This window comes from Staurois parvus, unplaced genomic scaffold (assembly GCF_062004578.1).
Source record: "Staurois parvus isolate SC_StPar_1 unplaced genomic scaffold, SC_StPar_1.0 ptg000086l, whole genome shotgun sequence".
In the NCBI taxonomy this organism is placed as follows: Eukaryota; Metazoa; Chordata; class Amphibia; order Anura; family Ranidae; genus Staurois; species Staurois parvus.
The window spans coordinates 11711928-11731170 of record NW_028317882.1 but is presented as its reverse complement, the minus strand read 5'-3'; the positions used below and the strand labels follow the sequence as shown (position 1 = coordinate 11731170).

The 19243-nt window shown below is 44.2% G+C and overlaps 1 protein-coding gene across 1 annotated transcript in view; it reads right to left on the bottom strand.

The window, feature by feature from the left end:
* The window catches only part of LOC149468530 (uncharacterized), a 65863-nt gene that overhangs the window by 15266 nt on the left and 31354 nt on the right, over positions 1–19243 (bottom strand). The window contains exons 3-4 of the mRNA XM_089670066.1: positions 13791–13837; positions 9117–9578 (exon numbers count right to left, since the gene is read on the bottom strand). Of these exons, the coding sequence (XP_089526192.1) occupies positions 9117–9578; positions 13791–13837 (509 nt within the window). The remainder of the gene's footprint in view (positions 1–9116; positions 9579–13790; positions 13838–19243) is intronic.

Sequence of the window (19243 nt, the reverse complement as noted above, 5' to 3'; positions counted from 1 at the left end):
GGACCCATGAGAGACTCTGGACCTGGCAGCAGCATGAGGAGGCGGTATATAGGGGCCTATGGCAGATTAGGGGCCTGGCAGCAGCTATGGGAGGCCCGTAATCTGCCAGCACCCTATGTCAAAAAATTCTACACACCAGCAGTGTGTGAGGAGACCTCAAAGTGGCACATGTTTGAGGCATGATTCATGGCGGATTTAGTCAGTTGTGTCAGGAACTGGTGGTTTGAAATCCAGACTAATCCACGCCTGATTCATTTTCACAAACGTGAGTCTCTCCACACTTTGGGTGGACAGTCGTGTCCTCCGCGGAGTTACAATACCTCCTGCCGCACTAAACACGCGCTCCGATGCCACGCTACTGGCCGGGCATGACAGCCTTTCAAGGGCAAATTCAGCTAGTTGGGGCCAAAGGTCAAGTTTCGTTGACCAGTAGTCAAGGGGATTGTCTACCTCGGTTGGCAGGGTGCTGTCCAAGTAGGCCCAAGCCTGTTGTTTGAGGTCCTGCTCCAGGTCCACCTGATGCTGCTGCTGCTGCTGCGGCTGGTTAGTAGTTTCCTCACTGCGCTGGTGAAGAAAGCTACTCATCATCGACTGCAGACTGAGGCAGCCGCTGCTGGTGGAGCTGCCACTGCTCCTACCACCCCACCCCTCCCCTGCTGCCATGGCAGCGGAACGCGAGCGCACAGGGCCCACAGTGTCTGAGGATGGACGTTGGCGCACAAAGGCAGAGACCAACTGACTACATAGGTGGTTTTTATAGTACGTTATTTTGGCCTCCCTCTCAGCAGGTGTGAAAAAGGCCACCATTTTGGAACGGTAGCGAGGGTCCAACAAGGTGGACAGCCAAAAGTCATCCCTCTGTCTGATGGTTATTATTCGGCTGTCGCTACGCAAGCAACCGAGCATGCTATGGGCCATTTGTGACAAGGAATGCGAGGGACTCCCTGCCTCCATCTCCACAGCATACTGCCACGGTGCGTCTGGGTCCTCTGTCTCCTCCTCCTCCTCCTCTACCAGATGCTCCTGCTCCTCCACTCCTGTCCGCTGAGTGGAAAAACCACCCATTTCACTCAATAATTCCTGAGCACAAATGTCCTCCTCTACCTCCTCCTCTTCTTCCTGTCCTGCCCCCACAGGGGTCATGTGGCGTTGAGATCTGTGCGCCACGTCTACCGCACCCTGACCAGCCATTGTTAACAGCATTTGTTCAAGGACGTGCAACAGAGGAATGACGTCGTTCATCCCATAGTCCTGCCGACTCACGAATAGCGTGGCCTCCTCAAAGGGCCTGAGCAAGCGGCAGGTGTCACGCATGAGCTGCCAATGGCTGACATCGAAGTTACACAGGGGAGTACCTTTATCCGCTTGTAACATCAGGAAATCGGTGATGGCCTTTCGCTGTTCGTAAAGGCGGTCTAACATGTGTAGGGTTGAATTCCACCTTGTTGCAACGTTGCAGATCAGGCGATGCTGTGGAATTCCGTTCTGCCGCTGCAGCTCAAGGAGGGTGTGCTTTGCGGTGTAGGAATGGCTGAAATGCATGCAAAGTTTACGTGACATTTTAAGGATGTCTTGCAGTGGGATGGTGGATTTTAGGAACCGCTTGACAACCAGATTGAACACGTGAGCCATGCATGGCGCATGGCACAACCTTCCTTGACGCAGAGCAGACACCATGTTCTTTCCGTTGTCGGTCAACATGGTTCCGATTTTCAGTTTGCGCGGAGACAGCCATCTGTCGATTTCTCTGTTCATTACACTCAGAAGTTCCTCCCCTGTGTGACTACGTTCGCCAAGGCATACCAGGTGCAGAACAGCGTGACACCGTTGCGCCCTGCACATGTGATATGCCGGTCGGGTAATGGGACTTGGCACGGGGGTGGCGGCTGAGGACACGGCGGAAGAAGAGGTGGTAGAGGCGGACATCTTTGCCGGACCAAGGACGTGCAAACGTGGAGGCAAAAGCGGCGTGACCTGTCCAAGTTGCTGGTGCGGCTGTGACGGCACCACGTTCACCCAGTGGGCCGTAAATGACATGTACTGTCCCTGACCATAGTTACAGCTCCACACGTCGGCGCTGCCGTGCACTTTGGCAGAGACCGACATGCTCAAAGACTGGCCCACCATGTCTTCTACATGTGAATGCAGGGCTGGCACTGCCTTTTTGGCGAAGAAATGACGGCTTGGCACTCTCCACCGCGGCACAAGCCATCATTTCTCTGAAAGGTGCTGAGTCCACCACTTGGAAAGGGAGGGACTGCAGCACCAGCAACTTGGACAGGAGGACGTTCAGCTTTTGCACCGTCGGGTGCGTGCTCGCAAACTGTTGTCTCTTGGAAACGGATTCCAAGAAAGACTGCTGACGGAATCCGTGAAGAGGAGTAGCAGGAGAAGGAGCATCTGAACGAGCGGAAGATGCCAACGAGCGACAACTCCCCTCAGCAGAGGTGTTGGAGCCTTGACTGGCTGATGGAGGGCGATTGACGTCGGGTGACGGAGCAAGTAACGGAGCGGGTGATGGAGCGGGGGCTGGGGCGGGCAGAACCGCCGTATCTTTATCACGGTTTTCCCAGGCCACCAAATGGCGACGCTGCATATGCTGCCGCAACGCTGTAGTCCCAACATGGGCCCCCTGGCCACGCTTGACTTTCTGGCCACAAAGTCGACATACGGCTACGTTTACTTCCTCGGGCGGCTTGACGAAAAATTGCCACACCGCCGAGTAGGAAACTTTGCCCCCGATACTCCTCACTGGCTGACTGCTGCTTCCTCCGTGCACACCGGCACCACTACTGGCCGTGGTGGTAGGCTGCAGTGGAGCTGGTGCTCTACTCCGTGGCCGTTTGGCTCCACTGACACTGCTTCCACTGACACTGCTGCGACCCTGCTGCTGTCTCCTGGGCAACCCACCGACTGTTTCGCTCACTGCCAAGCTGCCACCCTCTTCTCCTGATGATGCGGAAGAAATTGCCTGATGACGACGAGGCTGCCAAGTGCGATCAACCTCCTCATCATCAAGTAGGGTCTCCGCCTCACTACTAGCCCCCTCGGCTGCGTCTGGGTCAGGAGACAGACCTGTCTCTAGACCAGCTACCGGGCCACTCTCCTCGCCACTACTTCTTCGCCTAGCTGCTGAAAAGGCGGATGTCTCCCCCCGTTCCTGACCGCCCTCTGTTAGCTCTTCCTCACTGTACAGTGGGGCTGAGCCCACAGCATGCGATACTTCGCTTGGTGAGGGAACACCAAAGGACAGGGGCAGGTAGAGGACACGTGATTTCAGTGGGCTTGGTCCCGGGCCATGCCAACTAACGGTTGTGTCTGACGTACCCACCGACCGTTGGCTGTAGGTGTCAGAGGTGACCTGGGAAGAGGAAGACGACCGAGCCAACCAATCGATGACGGCAGGGTTGTCGGTGGAGACACGACCGCTGGATGACACCGGGAGCACTGGCCTCTGGCTGCGAATAGTGCTGCCTCGACCCCTTCCTCTGCTGCCACGTCTGCTCGCTCCTAAAACATTGCCTCCTCTGCCACTCCTCTGCATGTTGTCTGACATACTCTTTAATTAAACGATTATGTGTCCCTGAGTAACAATTCTGTGTCCCTGAGTAACAATTCTGTGTCTGTGCGAGTAACAATTCTGTGGCCCTAAGTAAAGTTTCTGTGGCCCTAAGTAACAATTCTCTGGCACTCAGTAACAATTCTGTCTGTCCGAGTAACAATTCTCTGGCACTCAGTAACAATTCTGTCTGTCCCTGAGTAAAAATTCTGTGGCCCTAAGTAAAGTTTCTGGGGCCCTGAGTAACAATTATCTGGCACTCAGTAACAATTCTGTCTGTCCCTGAGTAACAATTCTCTGGCACTCAGTAACAATTCTGTCTGTCCCTGAGTAAAAATTCTGTGGCCCTAAGTAAAGTTTCTGTGGCCTTGAGTAACAATTCTCTGGCACTCCGTAACAATTCTGTCTGTCCCTGAGTAACAATTCTCTGGCACTCAGTAACAATTCTGTCTGTCCCTGAGTAAAAATTCTGTGGCCCTAAGTAAAGTTTCTGTGGCCCTGAGTAACAATTCTCTGGCACTCCGTAACAATTCTGTCTGTCCCTGAGTAACAATTCTCTGGCACTCAGTAACAATTCTGTCTGTCCCTGAGTAAAAATTCTGTGGCCCTAAGTAAAGTTTCTGTGGCCCTGAGTAACAATTCTCTGGCACTCCGTAACAATTCTGTCTGTCCCTGAGTATGAATTCTGTGGCCCTAACTAGCGTTTCTTTGTCCCTAAGTAACAGTTCTGTGGCCCTGAGTAACAATTCTGTGTCTGTGCGAGTAACAATTCTGTGGCCCTAAGTAACAGTTCTGTGGCCCTCAGTAACAGTTCTGTGTCTGTGCGAGTAACAATTCTGTGTCTGTGCGAGTAACAATTCTGTGGCCCTAAGTAAAGTTTCTGTGGCCCTCAGTAACAGTTCTGTGTCTGTGCGAGTAACAATTCTGTGTCTGTGCGAGTAACAATTCTGTGGCCCTAAGTAAAGTTTCTGTGGCCCTAAGTAACAATTCTCTGGCACTCAGTAACAATTCTGTCTGTCCCTGAGTAACAATTCTCTGGCACTCAGTAACAATTCTGTCTGTCCCTGAGTAAAAATTCTGTGGCCCTAAGTAAAGTTTCTGTGGCCCTGAGTAACAATTCTCTGGCACTCAGTAACAATTCTGTCTGTCCCTGAGTAACAATTCTCTGGCACTCAGTAACAATTCTGTCTGTCCCTGAGTAAAAATTCTGTGGCCCTAAGTAAAGTTTCTGTGGCCTTGAGTAACAATTCTCTGGCACTCCGTAACAATTCTGTCTGTCCCTGAGTAACAATTCTCTGGCACTCAGTAACAATTCTGTCTGTCCCTGAGTAAAAATTCTGTGGCCCTAAGTAAAGTTTCTGTGGCCCTGAGTAACAATTCTCTGGCACTCCGTAACAATTCTGTCTGTCCCTGAGTAACAATTCTCTGGCACTCAGTAACAATTCTGTCTGTCCCTGAGTAAAAATTCTGTGGCCCTAATTAAAGTTTCTGTGGCCCTAAGTAACAATTCTCTGGCACTCAGTAACAATTCTGTCTGTCCCTGAGTAACAATTCTCTGGCACTCCGTAACAATTCTGTCTGTCCCTGAGTAACAATTCTCTGGCACTCAGTAACAATTCTGTCTGTCCCTGAGTAAAAATTCTGTGGCCCTAAGTAAAGTTTCTGTGGCCCTAAGTAACAATTCTCTGGCACTGAGTAACAATTCTGTCTGTCCCTGATTATGAATTCTGTGGCCCTAACTAGCGTTTCTTTGTCCCTAAATAACGATTCTGTGGCCCTCATTAACAAGTCTGTGTCCCTGAGTAATGGTTCTCTGTCCCTAAGTAACTTTTCTCTGTCCCCAATTATCGTTTCTGTGGCCCTAACTCTGTCCCTGTCCCTAGTACAGAGCGGTCTGCCTCTGTTCAATAACTGCAGGCAAATGAAGAATTCCAAAATGGCCGCTATTTATAGCTCGACCATTACACAGTGCTGGCTGGCTGGCTGCTGATTGGCTGATGCGATCACATGTAGTTGAGGAATGCATTATGGGTCAGCGCGCCTTGTCTGCACGCCTTCCCAGACATCCCCGCTCCGTCGCCGCACATGTCAGCCGCCATTTTCTGAAAAATTTCGATTCGCGCGTCCGAATTAGGCTATTTTTCGGATTCGGCACGAATCTAAATTTTTCCGATATTCGACTCGAATTCCACTTCGGATACTTCGATTCGCTCATCTCTATCTATAATGTAGGATTACCTTTTCACAAACATTTAAAAGGTGAACTAAAACGCTGCATTTACCTCAGTGGTCTATGGGATGTGAAAGCCTCCATCTTCTTCCCCTTTTTTCCTTAGGGATGCTGGGACCATTCAGAGTGATTTTGATTGGTCAGCACTAGCACATGACTGTTTTGATCAATCAGAATATCTCTGATCTATCCACGGTCCCTAAAAAAAAAAAGGGGAGGAAGACTGCGGTATTGAAATCCCTCGACCACTGCATGGGCAGTGAAAACTAATCATTCACCTTGGGATTCATTTATTGTGAAAAGGTGAACTTACACTTTAATATGAAGCCCATTATTTTTTTACGTTTTCGATAGAGTAGGGAATGGAGAAAAAAACTGTCAGCTCTTTTTTGTTGTCTGTTGTGATAGTCAGAAGATTTTTCCCTTGCTTCATTCTGATATTGTCACCAGGGCATGAAGTGGGAGAATATCTCTGTAACAAGGATAACAATGACGATAGAGACAATTGTAATTAGCGGGCCAAGGAAAGGCTCGAACTTCTGTCAGCTTTTTACTGCTAATAATAATGATCCTACACTTAATAAAGGGATAGGACTACTTAATTTTTTTTAAAAAGCTGCTTGCACCAAAACTGTGTACCCTCCACTTACCAATATAGGGTGATCAGTGTATTAGAACTTGAATCAAATAATGGGTGATGTGCACTGTGGTGCTAACACTTAAAGTGGAACTATAGGCAAAACATTTTTTTCTTTGGGCTATAACCCTTGTCAGATTTATTTTTCTCCATCTGTGTCCCATTGGGGAAATTTCTCTTCACGTCCTGTCCCATATCCAAACAGGAAGTGGGAGGAAATCCCTGCAAATTAATGGAATTCCTTGGGAACCCCCAGGTCACCAGAACTAGTGTTCCCATTGGAAGATTTCCCCTCTGGTCCTTTCAGGGGACAACATATGGGCTTTTCTTTTACTTTAACTTTCAATAATAATGGTAAACAGGACAGATAGAGTGGGTGAATCTCCTTAATAAGGTTGGGGGTCCACAGACCACAATAAAAACTGACAGGTCTTCATATCCCTCAGTACTCCATACAAAACGTAAAAAAATTTTGCCTTTAGGTATACTTTAAATTATAAACCAATATTATATCCTCCCTAGTAAACACATCTCACAATCTTAAATCATAAATAGTTCATCTAACAATCAAGTTGAATAGTATAAAGCTTTGTGATAATATTAAATTGTCGGTGCTTCGATAATATGAAACTCGTGACAAATCAATAAAACATCCTTAAAATAGTGTCCATTTAAGAAAATATTTCAAATTCTCATGCTCTTAAAAGTGCCCTCTCCATCAACATATGCTGTGAGACTAGAAAACACCTCCAAAACTGCTTACTGCTCCCATAAAGTTATGCATTCACCAGAACTCTGTGACCCCTTACGTGGGGGGTCAGCAACCAGTAGATAGTGTTGGATCATGGTCTGGGCTTGCTGACCCATCATCCCAGAGTATCAGAGTGCAATACAAAGGAACTACTTGTAAGTTGGAGGTGTAGAAGGGAGCAAGAGCCGCATAAGGCGATGCCTTCTTTCCCATGCAGAGTAATACCACCTGCACTCCACCTCTTATCCGATATTAATGATCTAGCTCTGATGAAGAAGGCATGACCTTCGAAACGCGTCAGCTGTACTGAGTGTCTACCCCCATGATGGGATTTGCGCTGGCCTCCTGTCTCTGTTTTTATTTTCTGTTTGTGAGTACCTTTCTTTTACTAATACATTTTGGTTACTGAGGTAATGCGCAAGGTTGGTGCGCTTCTTGTTTTTTTCACTTTGTAGTATTGGTCGGGCTTCCCCAGCCTTGTTTTGGAGCTGCACAACCTTTCATGCACTGGTGGTCGCTTCTTCTGGTTTTGATTTCATCTACTCGCCACCGGCATGGGTCCTAGAGCGCTGGAGAAATCGTATTTGGTCCGATATTAGTGATCTCCAGAGTGGTTCCAGCAGCAGGAAAGAAGAGATCTTCAGGTCAGTGTGAAGCAATACACTGGACATAATAGCATAGGGCTGCTTTCACACTGATGAGCTGCGATTTATCCACACCATAGGTGCAGTGCAGTGTACCTGCAGCTTTCCTGCAGGTTTGCTTCTCTTAGCCATAGACTTCTATTAAATCCTGTGGGTTTGGTACACTTTCTGAATGCAGGAGTTCCAGTCTCATCAAAACCCTCTCATCCAATCCTTGTCAACTCTTTTCTACCCTTAATTCCCTACTTCACCCCCCCCCCCCCACACACTACCTCCACTCACTAACCTACTGCCCAGGAAATTACCAATTATTTTAAAAACAAGATCAACAGGATTCATAGTGAGAACTCCAGCATTCCTGCTTTATCCTCCAACCGACATATCAGGTCCAACACCAAACTCAGTACTTTCCTCCTTTGACCCTGCTACCTCTGAAGTAGTTCCTTTCTGAGGCCCTCCTCACCACCTGTCCCCTGAACCCTGTCCCCTCACAACTACTACAACCCCCTTCCTGCTCTGTCCTAAACTCTCTAACCCACATCTTCAATCTCTCCTTCTCCAGCACCTTTCCCTCCCCTCTCACACATGCATTGGTTACCCTCATACTAAAATAACCCTCACTGGACCCCACCTGTTTGAACAACTTAAGGCTTGTCTTCGTGCTCTTGTTTGCCTCCAAGCTGCATGAACATCTTGTCTACAGTTGTACGAGTTGCTACATCACTGATAACCCCCTAGAGTCTGGCTTCCATCTGCAACATTCAACTGAAACTACCCTACTAAAAACTAATTAGTGGCCTAATAACTGCTAAAATCAATGCCAATTACTCCATACTCTTACTCTTGGACCTTTCTTCTGCCTTTGAAACAGTCGACCACCCGCTCCTCCTCAATAAATTCCACTCCATTGGCCTCCTGGTTCTCTGCCTACCTATCTCAGCGCACCTTCACTGTCAAATACAACTCTATCTCCTCCACTTCTCTTCCTCTCTATGTTGGGGTATCTCAAGCTCTTGGGCCCCTCCTATTCTCTCTCTACACCTCTTTCCTGGGCCAGCTGATAACCTCTCACAGAAATTGTGATTTCTGTGCCTCTGTTGCAAAAGGTGAAGATGCATTTCTGAATGCTTGTTCAGAATTATATGTAAATACTTTTATTTGCATAGTCTGGGCATAGGATTACTTTTATTGATTGTAAATTGGCGTTGTGAATAAATACTGTTTATGATGTTTGAACAGAGACTGGACTGTGTAGCTTTGTATTCAGTAAATTACTTGTAAAAAGGAGTACTTACTTTTTTTATTTGCTTTTGTTCGTTAGAGGTCTTTTGAAGAGGAATTTGCTTGAATATTACTTTGGGGAAGAAAGCAGGGGAAGAGTCCTTAGATTTTTGTCTTGGGTCACAAGTAAGTGTGCCTTCATCTGTTACTGCCACCAAACTTACTGCCCTCTGAGCAGTTTGTGGAGGCCTAGACTTTTCACAACTTTTACAGCTAGACACTGATGGGAGAGAAATGCTGATTGAGTCAGAATTCTTCTGTAAGGGAGATGGAATATTTGCATGTTCCTCACTTCTTTTGTTCACTTGTTTTGAAACTTTTGAAGTGTCTGCAATATCTACTTCACAAGCATCAATAACCTGCCCCAGGATAGGTCGAAGATCAATGGTTATTTGCCGAATAATGGGTCGCTCCTGTGTAGGCTGATCAAGGGTTGGTTCAAGGTGTGTCTTGTGTGGGTATCTGAACTTCTTTTTCTGTAAAGAGAACACATTTATAAATGTTTTCACCAAGATTTATACATTATTCTAATTGGATTTACAACAAAATTTCAGCCAGGAGAAATATTGTATACAAACCATGGTGCCTCCTTACCTTCTTCCAAAATACTTTTTTTCTTCCTTCCTCTCTTTCATGTCCCTGAAACAGGGCTGCTGTTTATGGATGTACTGCGTGCTACAGACTGTAATACAGTGCAACCATAACAAAGTCAGCACCCAACAGCCATGTTACACTTTAACAGAGCCATAGAGCACCTTCTGTGTTGTATGATTCTCATAATGATGATGATCAGAAGACAAAGTCTAATGCTACATTACACTTGTGTTTAGAGGGTTTCAGTAAAAAAGCTGCATTTTTACTGAACCCCCCCCCCAACCACTCCTCTTTAGGAACTTTCACCAAAGCTTTCCAGTTAGGGCTCCGTGTCAGGTTATCATGTGGACCTGACTGAAAGTTCCATTTAGGTCTACAGCAGTCTGAATGTAAATGGACTTGTGTCCCTTTACACCCTCCTACCTCTGTGTCCGTTTAGGTCCAGAGAAAAAAAAGTGAAAAAAGACTGCCTCCTTTTCTATTTTTCCAGATCTAAACATGACAGATCAGAGGCAGCCTGATGTAAATGGACATGAGTCCATTTACATCTGGACACCCATAGAGCCATCACAAGTCCACCCTGTCCGCTGTGTAGCGTATGATTAAGCACGAGATCGCGTGAAACGCGCTAACAGGTCCTGTATTCATGTCCTGGTGTTTTGTGTGTCCTATGGATCAATAAATATACACTATATTCAACTATTCTTTGGTGTGTGGCTGACCCTTCTTCTTGTTGCATCGTGTGTGGTGGAGAGCCAGAGCTTGCACCTGTCGTGGATTGATCTGGATTGTTTGCCTGAGTGGTATACCTTTGTTCTTTGGTTTCGCTGTGCGGCGTATGCAGACACAAACTGAGAGGGCACAGATGCCAAAGCACTGACATCTGTCCTATTCAACTCCACTTATAATTGGTGAGATGCTGTGACAGCTTCCTGGCTGGATAGCCGAGGCAGTTTCAAAGTAGGGTCCAAACATGCATGAGCTCATCCTTAATTAGTTGTTGTCCAAAAAAGTTCTAAAAATATCACTTGAGGACGAAGCTGCATTTTGCTTTAAGGTAGGGTCAGGGACGGGGTCTTGGGGGGCCCCATCAGGTAGGCTGTACAGGCCCCATAATTGCTAACAGTGGCTCTGCCCACAAACATGCCCCTTATGTCTTTTGTTATTTCTTGTTTCTGTTTACATAGTTACATAGTTTGTCTGGCTGACAAAAAGACAAAAGTCTATCCAGTTCAACCATTAAAAAAAAAAGTTATAATCCTATACCCACAGTTGATCCAGAGAAAGGCAAAAAACCCAGCAAAGCGTGATCCAATTTGCTCCTGCAGGGAAAAAAACTCCTTCCTGATCCCCCGAGAGGCATTTGGATATTCACTGGATCAACTTTACCTATATATGTTAGTATCCAGTTATATTTTGTGTATCTAAGAAAGAATCCCGGCTGTTTTTAAAGCAATCCTCTGATCTGGCCAGAACAAACTCTTGAGGCCGTTGTTGTCCAATAGCTGATACGGCCGGCCTTCGTCAGGTGACCGGAGCGGGAGGCGGGACATCTTGCAGCGGCTGTGGATGATTCGCCCTGCGGGTTGCGGAAGCAGGTGACCCGGCCGGACTTGTCCGAGTGCAGGGAGGGTTGGTACAACGGATGTAGGGTGAAGAGAGCCGCCGCCTGCACTGGATAAGGATACCCCTATTTTGATCCAACAACCAGAGGAAGGGAGCCCTGTATCCAGGCTGAGCACCCATCCATCCTTAAGGGGACCTCTGGACCCAGCAGATTTCTACATTTCCCAAGACATGATGACCTACCCATAGATGGAAGCTCACCCATACATTCCGCCAAATTAAGAGATCCTGGCGGTTGATTATATGCGCGTTATCCATGCGCTTCCGGTGAGTGCACAATTCTATTACCGGTTCCTGTCACAGGCCTGTTTTTTGAATTCTGCTGCTGAAGTGGATCATCATATTCATTTACTATACAAACTATTTTGTCCTTTGGATATATATATAAATATTACACTTTTATTATCTGTTAAGCGCTGTACTTTATTTATTTGAAACTCTTGAGGGAGTCTATTCCACATTTTCACAGCTCTCACTGTGAAGAAACCTTTTCGTGTTTGGGGATTAAATTTCTTTTCCTCCAGATGTAAAGAATGCCCCCTTGTCCTCTGTGATGACCTCAGGGTGAATAGCTCTACACCAAGTTCACTATATGAACCACTGATGTATTTATACATGTTGATCATATCCCCCCTTAATCTCCTCTTCTCAAGAGAGAATAAGTTCAGTTCCTCTATTCTTTCCTCATAGCTGATCTCCTCCATGCCTCTTATCAGTTTAGTTGCCCTTCTCTGTACTTTCTCCAGTTCCCCAATGTTCTTTTTGTGAATTGAAACTGAACTGCATATTCCAGATGAGGCATTACTAATGATTTGTACAGGGGTAAAATGATATATCTCTCTCTGGAGTCTATAACCCTTTTAATACAAGAGAGGACTTTGCTCGCTTTAGAACCCGCAGCTTAGCATTGCATGCCATTATTAAGCTTGTGATCTACCAGAACTCCCAGATCCTTCTCCACCATTGATTCCCCCAGTTGTACTCCCCGTTTGTGCAACCAGGTGATGCTGTTTTCTCCATAATGAGAAATCATTCCCGATCACATATCCTGTGTACTTTGGTGATATATTACAATGGACATATACGACAGAAACGACTGCATGGTACCTGGTTGGGACCTGCCCACATCATTTTATTGCAATGTGTGGGAAATCACCATAAAGCAAGTAACAGTCCTGACCACATTGGAGCACTCCCATGTTGCATAACCTGCACAGATCCTCCCACTGGAGCTCAAGAAATATAGATGTTCGGGAAATAGCTGATGACGTCACATGTAGAAACAGGCTACATTACATAAAAAGTAGGTATTCAAAAAATTGCAAATACATCATTATTGTGGAAGGGGAAAGGGAGATAAGGGTCAACAGTGGCAAAGATCCTGGAGTTCAGCTTTAATTGAAAATGCATCCTAGGGGAAGGTTTGGTGAATCATGTGAAAACATTTATAAATAGATCCCATAGTTTTCAATATAGGGCTCCAAAAATAATAGATCACACTCATGCCAATGTTAAGAAATCTATTATGAGAACTGACATGAAAAGTAGTCCTGGCATAATAATATTATCAGTCTGTGCACAAATTATTTTGACAATGTATAATTAAGTTTACATGAGATGACTGCATTCTACTAATAGCATGCAGCCCTATTTCTACAACCCCTAAAGGCTACTTTGGTTGTGTGGCACCACCTAATGCAGTATTAGAATCAGAATCTCCAAAAAGTGCCAGTGCTTCCACTCATGTGGGCCTTGTGGATAACAACTGCAGCTCTAATTCAGAAAATGTGTGCGTTGCAGTAGAAAATAATTTACATAGTATTATATTCGAAAGTCCAAGTCCTCACTGTATTGACAATAGCAGCACATGAAAAACACTGAAAATGCGCATCAATGCATCTTAGAAATACATAATAAAACATATAAAAGAAACAGAACTATCTATAGTGTGTGCTGCACTACAAACAAAATCTGATTAGTTATACATAGCACATAACCACCTTGTGCACTTAAGGTACTGTGCGTAATGGGCAATTTCTGAGATTTTAAACCGGACAAAAGAATGATTCTGTTCCTTTGGTCCATTACCATGTCCACAGAGGTTAACCAATACAACTAATTTAATTAACATGTATTAGTGCTGGGGCAAAAGGATAACAAGTCTGGTCCATGCCATATTTTCAGAAGACAGAAAATAGGCAGGAAAAAGAGTGAATTGGGTACTTTGTTCAACCATTGTTTTTTCCCCCCAAGTTTAAACCCAAATTGCAGTTTGTGTTTCCTTCTCTGCGCCCTATAGGCATAAAAATGCACTCTTGCATTTGCCAAACTTTCATACTTATGCAGAAGGCTGCAAACAAAAATCTTCCAATGCAGGCATAATTCAACTGTTCCCTGAAGTCTGACCACTTCAACCTTTGCTTGGTTAATTAAATCTCTTGGTATGTGTCAACCTAATTAGTACTTACCTCAGTGTGATGGTCCGAATCTATATTGATTTTTGACTGGATGACACCTAAACACAAAAAAGGGTAAAAGAGATTACAATGTTGTTTTTCTCAGTAACCTTTACGTATAGGATCACAGAATGGCAAAATAAACATTCACATATTTGTTTTCCATTTTAGGATGTACCTTGCATACTTCTCACTATTTCAAAGCTCAGTCACTCCTTCAGTAAACCTCCCTTAATCTTCCTCCTCACAACCAACTGTAGTAGCAACCTTAGAGGCCTGTGACTTGATGATCACTTCATTTTCAGTGTCACCATTTTTGCTGAATGGAGGGGAATTCTTTTCCAGCCATATCAATCTGGAACATGTTCATTGCTATGACAACTGAAATAAGCTATTGATATAATATATGTAAAAAGTTACACAGAGGCAAACAGAATAAAACTAACAAAATCCATCCAACAAGGTAAAAATACCATATGAATAGATGCAGTTAACAAAAGAGGGGCAAATGTACTCTATGACAACACAGGTAGAAGCCATTTATCCCATATTTTATGATATATGGCAGGGCATCCTCTATGCATGTAGATAACCTTCTTATATGGTAATATACTATTTATCGCATCAACCCAGTGTGGGATAGTAGGCAGCAGTGCTCAAAGCCAAGTTCGAGAAATTAGTAATCTGGCCATAAAGAGAGTTTCCTGTAAGAAAATAGTCTGAAATTTATTGGTTTCCGAGTTGGGGAATAGACCCAGTAAACATTGCTTAGGCCATAGAGTAAGGGGTGAACCCATTTTGTCATGGAAGAACAGAACCACCTGAACCCAGTACCCCTGAATAATTGAAGAAGACGATATGAGATGATAAAAGGTACCATTGGAAACCCCGCATCTAGGATAAAGTGGACTATATTGTGGCTGGTATCTGGATAGCCAGATAGGTGTTAAATAGGTTCAATGAAGTAAATACAGGTGGGTAAGATGATTCAACAGTTTTGGGGAGACCAGTTTACTCGAGGTTAACACCGCCTCCCACGCCTCATTATCCAGCTACCCAATGTCTGCCTCCCATCGGGATGTAAGTTGATACGCCAAGGTCGATGCAGTAAGAGAAGAGCATTGTAGAATGTGGATGTAAGTTTTTTTAGATTCCATACCCAATATCACGTCCATAAGGTATAAAGAGCCCAGATGCGGGATAGAGTGACCGAATTGGGCATGTAGCGTGTGTCGGTGCTGGAGATAACAGAAAGTTAGGAAGGTCAAATTTTGATTTGAAGTCTTGAAAGGGTTTAATGCCAGCACTGGTGAACACCTGAGAGACATACAGAATTCCTCTGTTGATCCATAGATGAGAGTCAGGGACAGTGAGCAACTCAGGGAGGCACGGGTTGTCCCATAGAGGGGTGTGTATAGAAGAGGTTTGCAGCTTACAAGAGGCTGGTGACCAGATCTTCCAATGGTGGTATAGTAACCCCTTGCAGCCATCCATAATTGAGGGGTCTCGCAAACCCTCTAACAGGAGTTGAAAGGGATGAGTAGCCCAAACAAAGGATGGAGCGCACACCAAGGTGAGATAACAGTCTTTATCAACCTTTGTCCAGCTGGAAAAAAATTAGACAGTTGGGCAGCTAAATAGTAGAGGTTAAAATCCGGGAGCGCGCCATGATAGTTTGTCGTGAATTGCCCCATACAAAGGTGTTAAACAGGGAATCCAGAGACTTGAAAGTGTGCAATGATAAAAACACTGGTGCATGCCACAAAATATAAGGAATTTTGGGCAGAAGCACCATCTTAATCATATTAATATGACCCATAACCCCCAAGGGAAGTCGAGCCCATGCCTGCAGTTTGGATTTCAAAAAGTTACATAGAGAATGCATTGTTTTTAATGGATCAAACTTGACTTAAGCTTGCCATATACATATTGATTTCTTTCGTTCAGACTGCGGTCTGAACAAAAGAAATCTAGCAGATTCCTCTATCCACACTAAACAGCGCAGATGAAATAATCTTATCTGTCGACTATTGTATTCTGAAAGTCAACTTTGACATCTTTCATGGAGCTGGGTGGTGCCAACAGGATCACCTGCAGCTAATAATAATTAATTAATAATAATTTTAGCCTGTTCAGCATGAATTGCCCTAAATTTTAAGCCACGTATGGCAATCTTAAGACTTCGGTTAGGAAAGATTACCACTATAGCACAATCGTGAATATAAATACAGGTATATGGCGAGCGCTTATGAGGAAACTTCAAAGCAGCTAGCACAAGAGATAGTCACAGCAAATCTCACAATAGCATATATGTATATAGTGCAGCGTTAAAAATATTATATATGATATAAATATTAGATCATCAACATCAAATAAAACACCAGTGCAAGTTGTATAAGAGACATAGGTGCAAAATGAATAACGTATAATTCAGTGAAGCAATGAACAAATAAAATTCATCAAGTTCGTTTGGCTAAAGATTCTAAGCATTTCTTCTGAGTGATCAGCGATTACTGCTACTATACCAGTAGATTTCTGGTGAGTGCATAGTGGTGGTGGAATGTTTCACTGGATCCTATAGCACCTGTTTGGAATTGAACACGTTGTTGCTGTGTTTTGAAGTGCCACTGACACATTATTTGCATCATGTCCCTCCCCTTGCGGCGCACGACCACATTGGCGTGCGTTCCAGCGGCCTTCTTTCTCACACTCTATCTGTCCTCACTCACATAATCCCATCCAGATATTACAAGCACCACTGGTTTTGTTTCAACCATCGTTCTACCTTACTCACATCACATCTGAACCTGTCCGAGAGGTACCTAGACTCTACTCCATTTCATTCAGGTTTATCTTCTCAGTTCACTGCCACCTTATTGTCATGTATAAACTCAGACATTTTTATTGTGTTTTATTGTCATTTTTATTTGTATTTTTTTCCATTTTCCACATCCTTTCCCATTTTTGTTCCCGCATTTATTATAATACTTTTTATAACTTTCACTATTTCCAATAATTTTTTAGCATTATGCACAAAAATGCTTCAATTAATATATATTGTCCGCAGCCATATACAACACTTTTAGCTACAGATATATAATCCATTATGTTCTATGATCTTCATTATTTTTATCTTTGCAATTGATGCACTTATTTATTTATGTATGTATGTATTCATGTAATTAACCTACCATAGCACTTTAAATAATCCCCTCTAAGGCTGGCCATACATTATACAATTATCTGCAGATTTTCTGCCCAATTTCCTTTAGATTTACCGTCAACTATGTAGTGCAAGGGCCTGCCTAATTGGATACAACTGAAAGTGTTGTTTAGGTTTGTCCTCCTATTATATGGTTTTTGGTAAATCTAAACCAAAAATCTGCAGATAATTGTATAATGTATGGCCAGCCTAACTCCCCCTCTAACGAGGAGGTGGAGCTTTGCTCCCAAGACATTCAGCCATGGCCATTTATAGCTTGACCTTCATGCAGGCTGGTCAGTAGCTCTGAGGAAAGGGACTCGTTCCCGAAACGCATCAGCCTTCTGACCGCACTGACAGTTGGAACACCTTGCCCCGCTGTTGTGGCCATCTCCATTATGCAAAAGCTTTTTATACAGTACATGCTTCATCTGTGAGTATGTTTTTGTCTTTTATATCTTTGAATAAATCTTGGATAATGCATTAGGTGTGTGCGCCACCTGTCTACCCTTTTACACATTATTTGTTCACCTAATGGACTGTTCGTTTGTCACATTGACATATACTTGATGGATTTTATTTGTTCATCGCTTCACTGAATTATACAATATTAATTTTGCACCTATGTCTCACTGAGAGATATTTTATTTAACTTGCTTCTGGTGTTTTATTTGATGTAGATGATCTAATATTTATATCATATATAATATTTTTAGTGCTGCACTATATACATATATACTATAGCACAACCACTTGAGTACTACAAAGCATGATGCAGAGTCTGTCCATGTAATAACCACATCGAAAATCCCACGTGAATGGATGATTAAAAATGAACTCAGTAGCCATCCAGTGACAACAACAAACACATATACACATACATATCTTAGATTGTAAGCTCTAACAAGCAGGGCCCTCTGATTACTCCTGTATTGAATTGTATTACTGTACTGCTTGCCTTTATTTTGTAAAGAGCTGCTCAAACTGTTGGATCTATATATATCCTGTGTATAAATAATAATACATACAGTATGCAGACATGGTCAGGAGGTTCAGCTGTTAGACAAAACCTTGTAAAGGGGAAGTGATTTCACTGACAGGCCGCAGAGTGCTTGTTGCTGCCAGTTATGGCAATAAAAACATTTCACATTTTGTTGACTTCCTGGGATTTTCACTATAGTCTCTAGTGTTTACAGAAATGATGTGAAATTCAACAAAAAATACAGTGAGCAGCAGTTCTGTGGGTAAAAATTACCACTTTGTTAATAAGAAAAGATAGGGGTAAATGGCCCAATGTGTGCAAACTGCCCATTTTGCCAGTTTTTCTTGTCCCTGTCTACTCATAAGCACATCTTACGGAAATCCAGCATAGGCTGCAGGGCCATCCTATGTTAAACAATATGGAAGTGGAGAGGATGCATCAACAGAGAGCATAGTAAGTGGCCGAAGATGTTGCTTGCCTTGGCAGTCAACCAGAACATGCCATAATGTCTGTGTGGATTTGTAAAGTAATCAGTATATGCTTCATTGGAATCCTGGTAAGTTTTGTTGAGTTTGGAGGTCTAACACTGCAATCCACAGCCATGTTAACAGTGTGGATAGAGGAATCGCTGCTGCAGGCTATTGTATTCACTTGGCAAATTTGAGAACATGCCACTGTGCAGTTCCAAAATTCTAACTGGCCTCCATCTTATACATTTTCTGCAACAACGGAAAATCCCAGGATTCTTACTGTCCTTGGACATATATAAAGCTTTTGATTCTCTATCCTGGGAATATCTGCAGTTTGTGCTGTCTCGCTGGGGTTTCGGGGATTCTATTCTCTCTTGGATTCAAGCCTTGTATTCCTTTCCTTCGGCTTCCGTTAAATACGCTGGGTATTTCTCGGATCCCTTTCCTGTTGGGCGAGGGATGAGGCAGGGCTGCCCGCTGTCCCCGGCGCTCTTTTTCCTGGCGCTTGAGCCACTGGCTTTAGCGCTCCAGACCGACTGCAATGTATCGGGGGTTCCATACGCGGGACAGGAGTTTAAGCTGAGCCTCTTTGCGGACGATGCCCTCTTGACCCTTACTAATCCTCTGACGACGCTTCCTAATTTGCAACGGGTTCTTGAGCGCTTTTCCTTGATCTCGGGTCTACGTATTAATTTGGATAAAACCGTTGCTCTCAATATTACTTTGGCTTCAGATTTGGTTTCGTGCCTACAATCCCACTTCCCTTACCGGTGAGCTTCCTCTTCTCTTGAATACTTGGGCATTCGCTTGA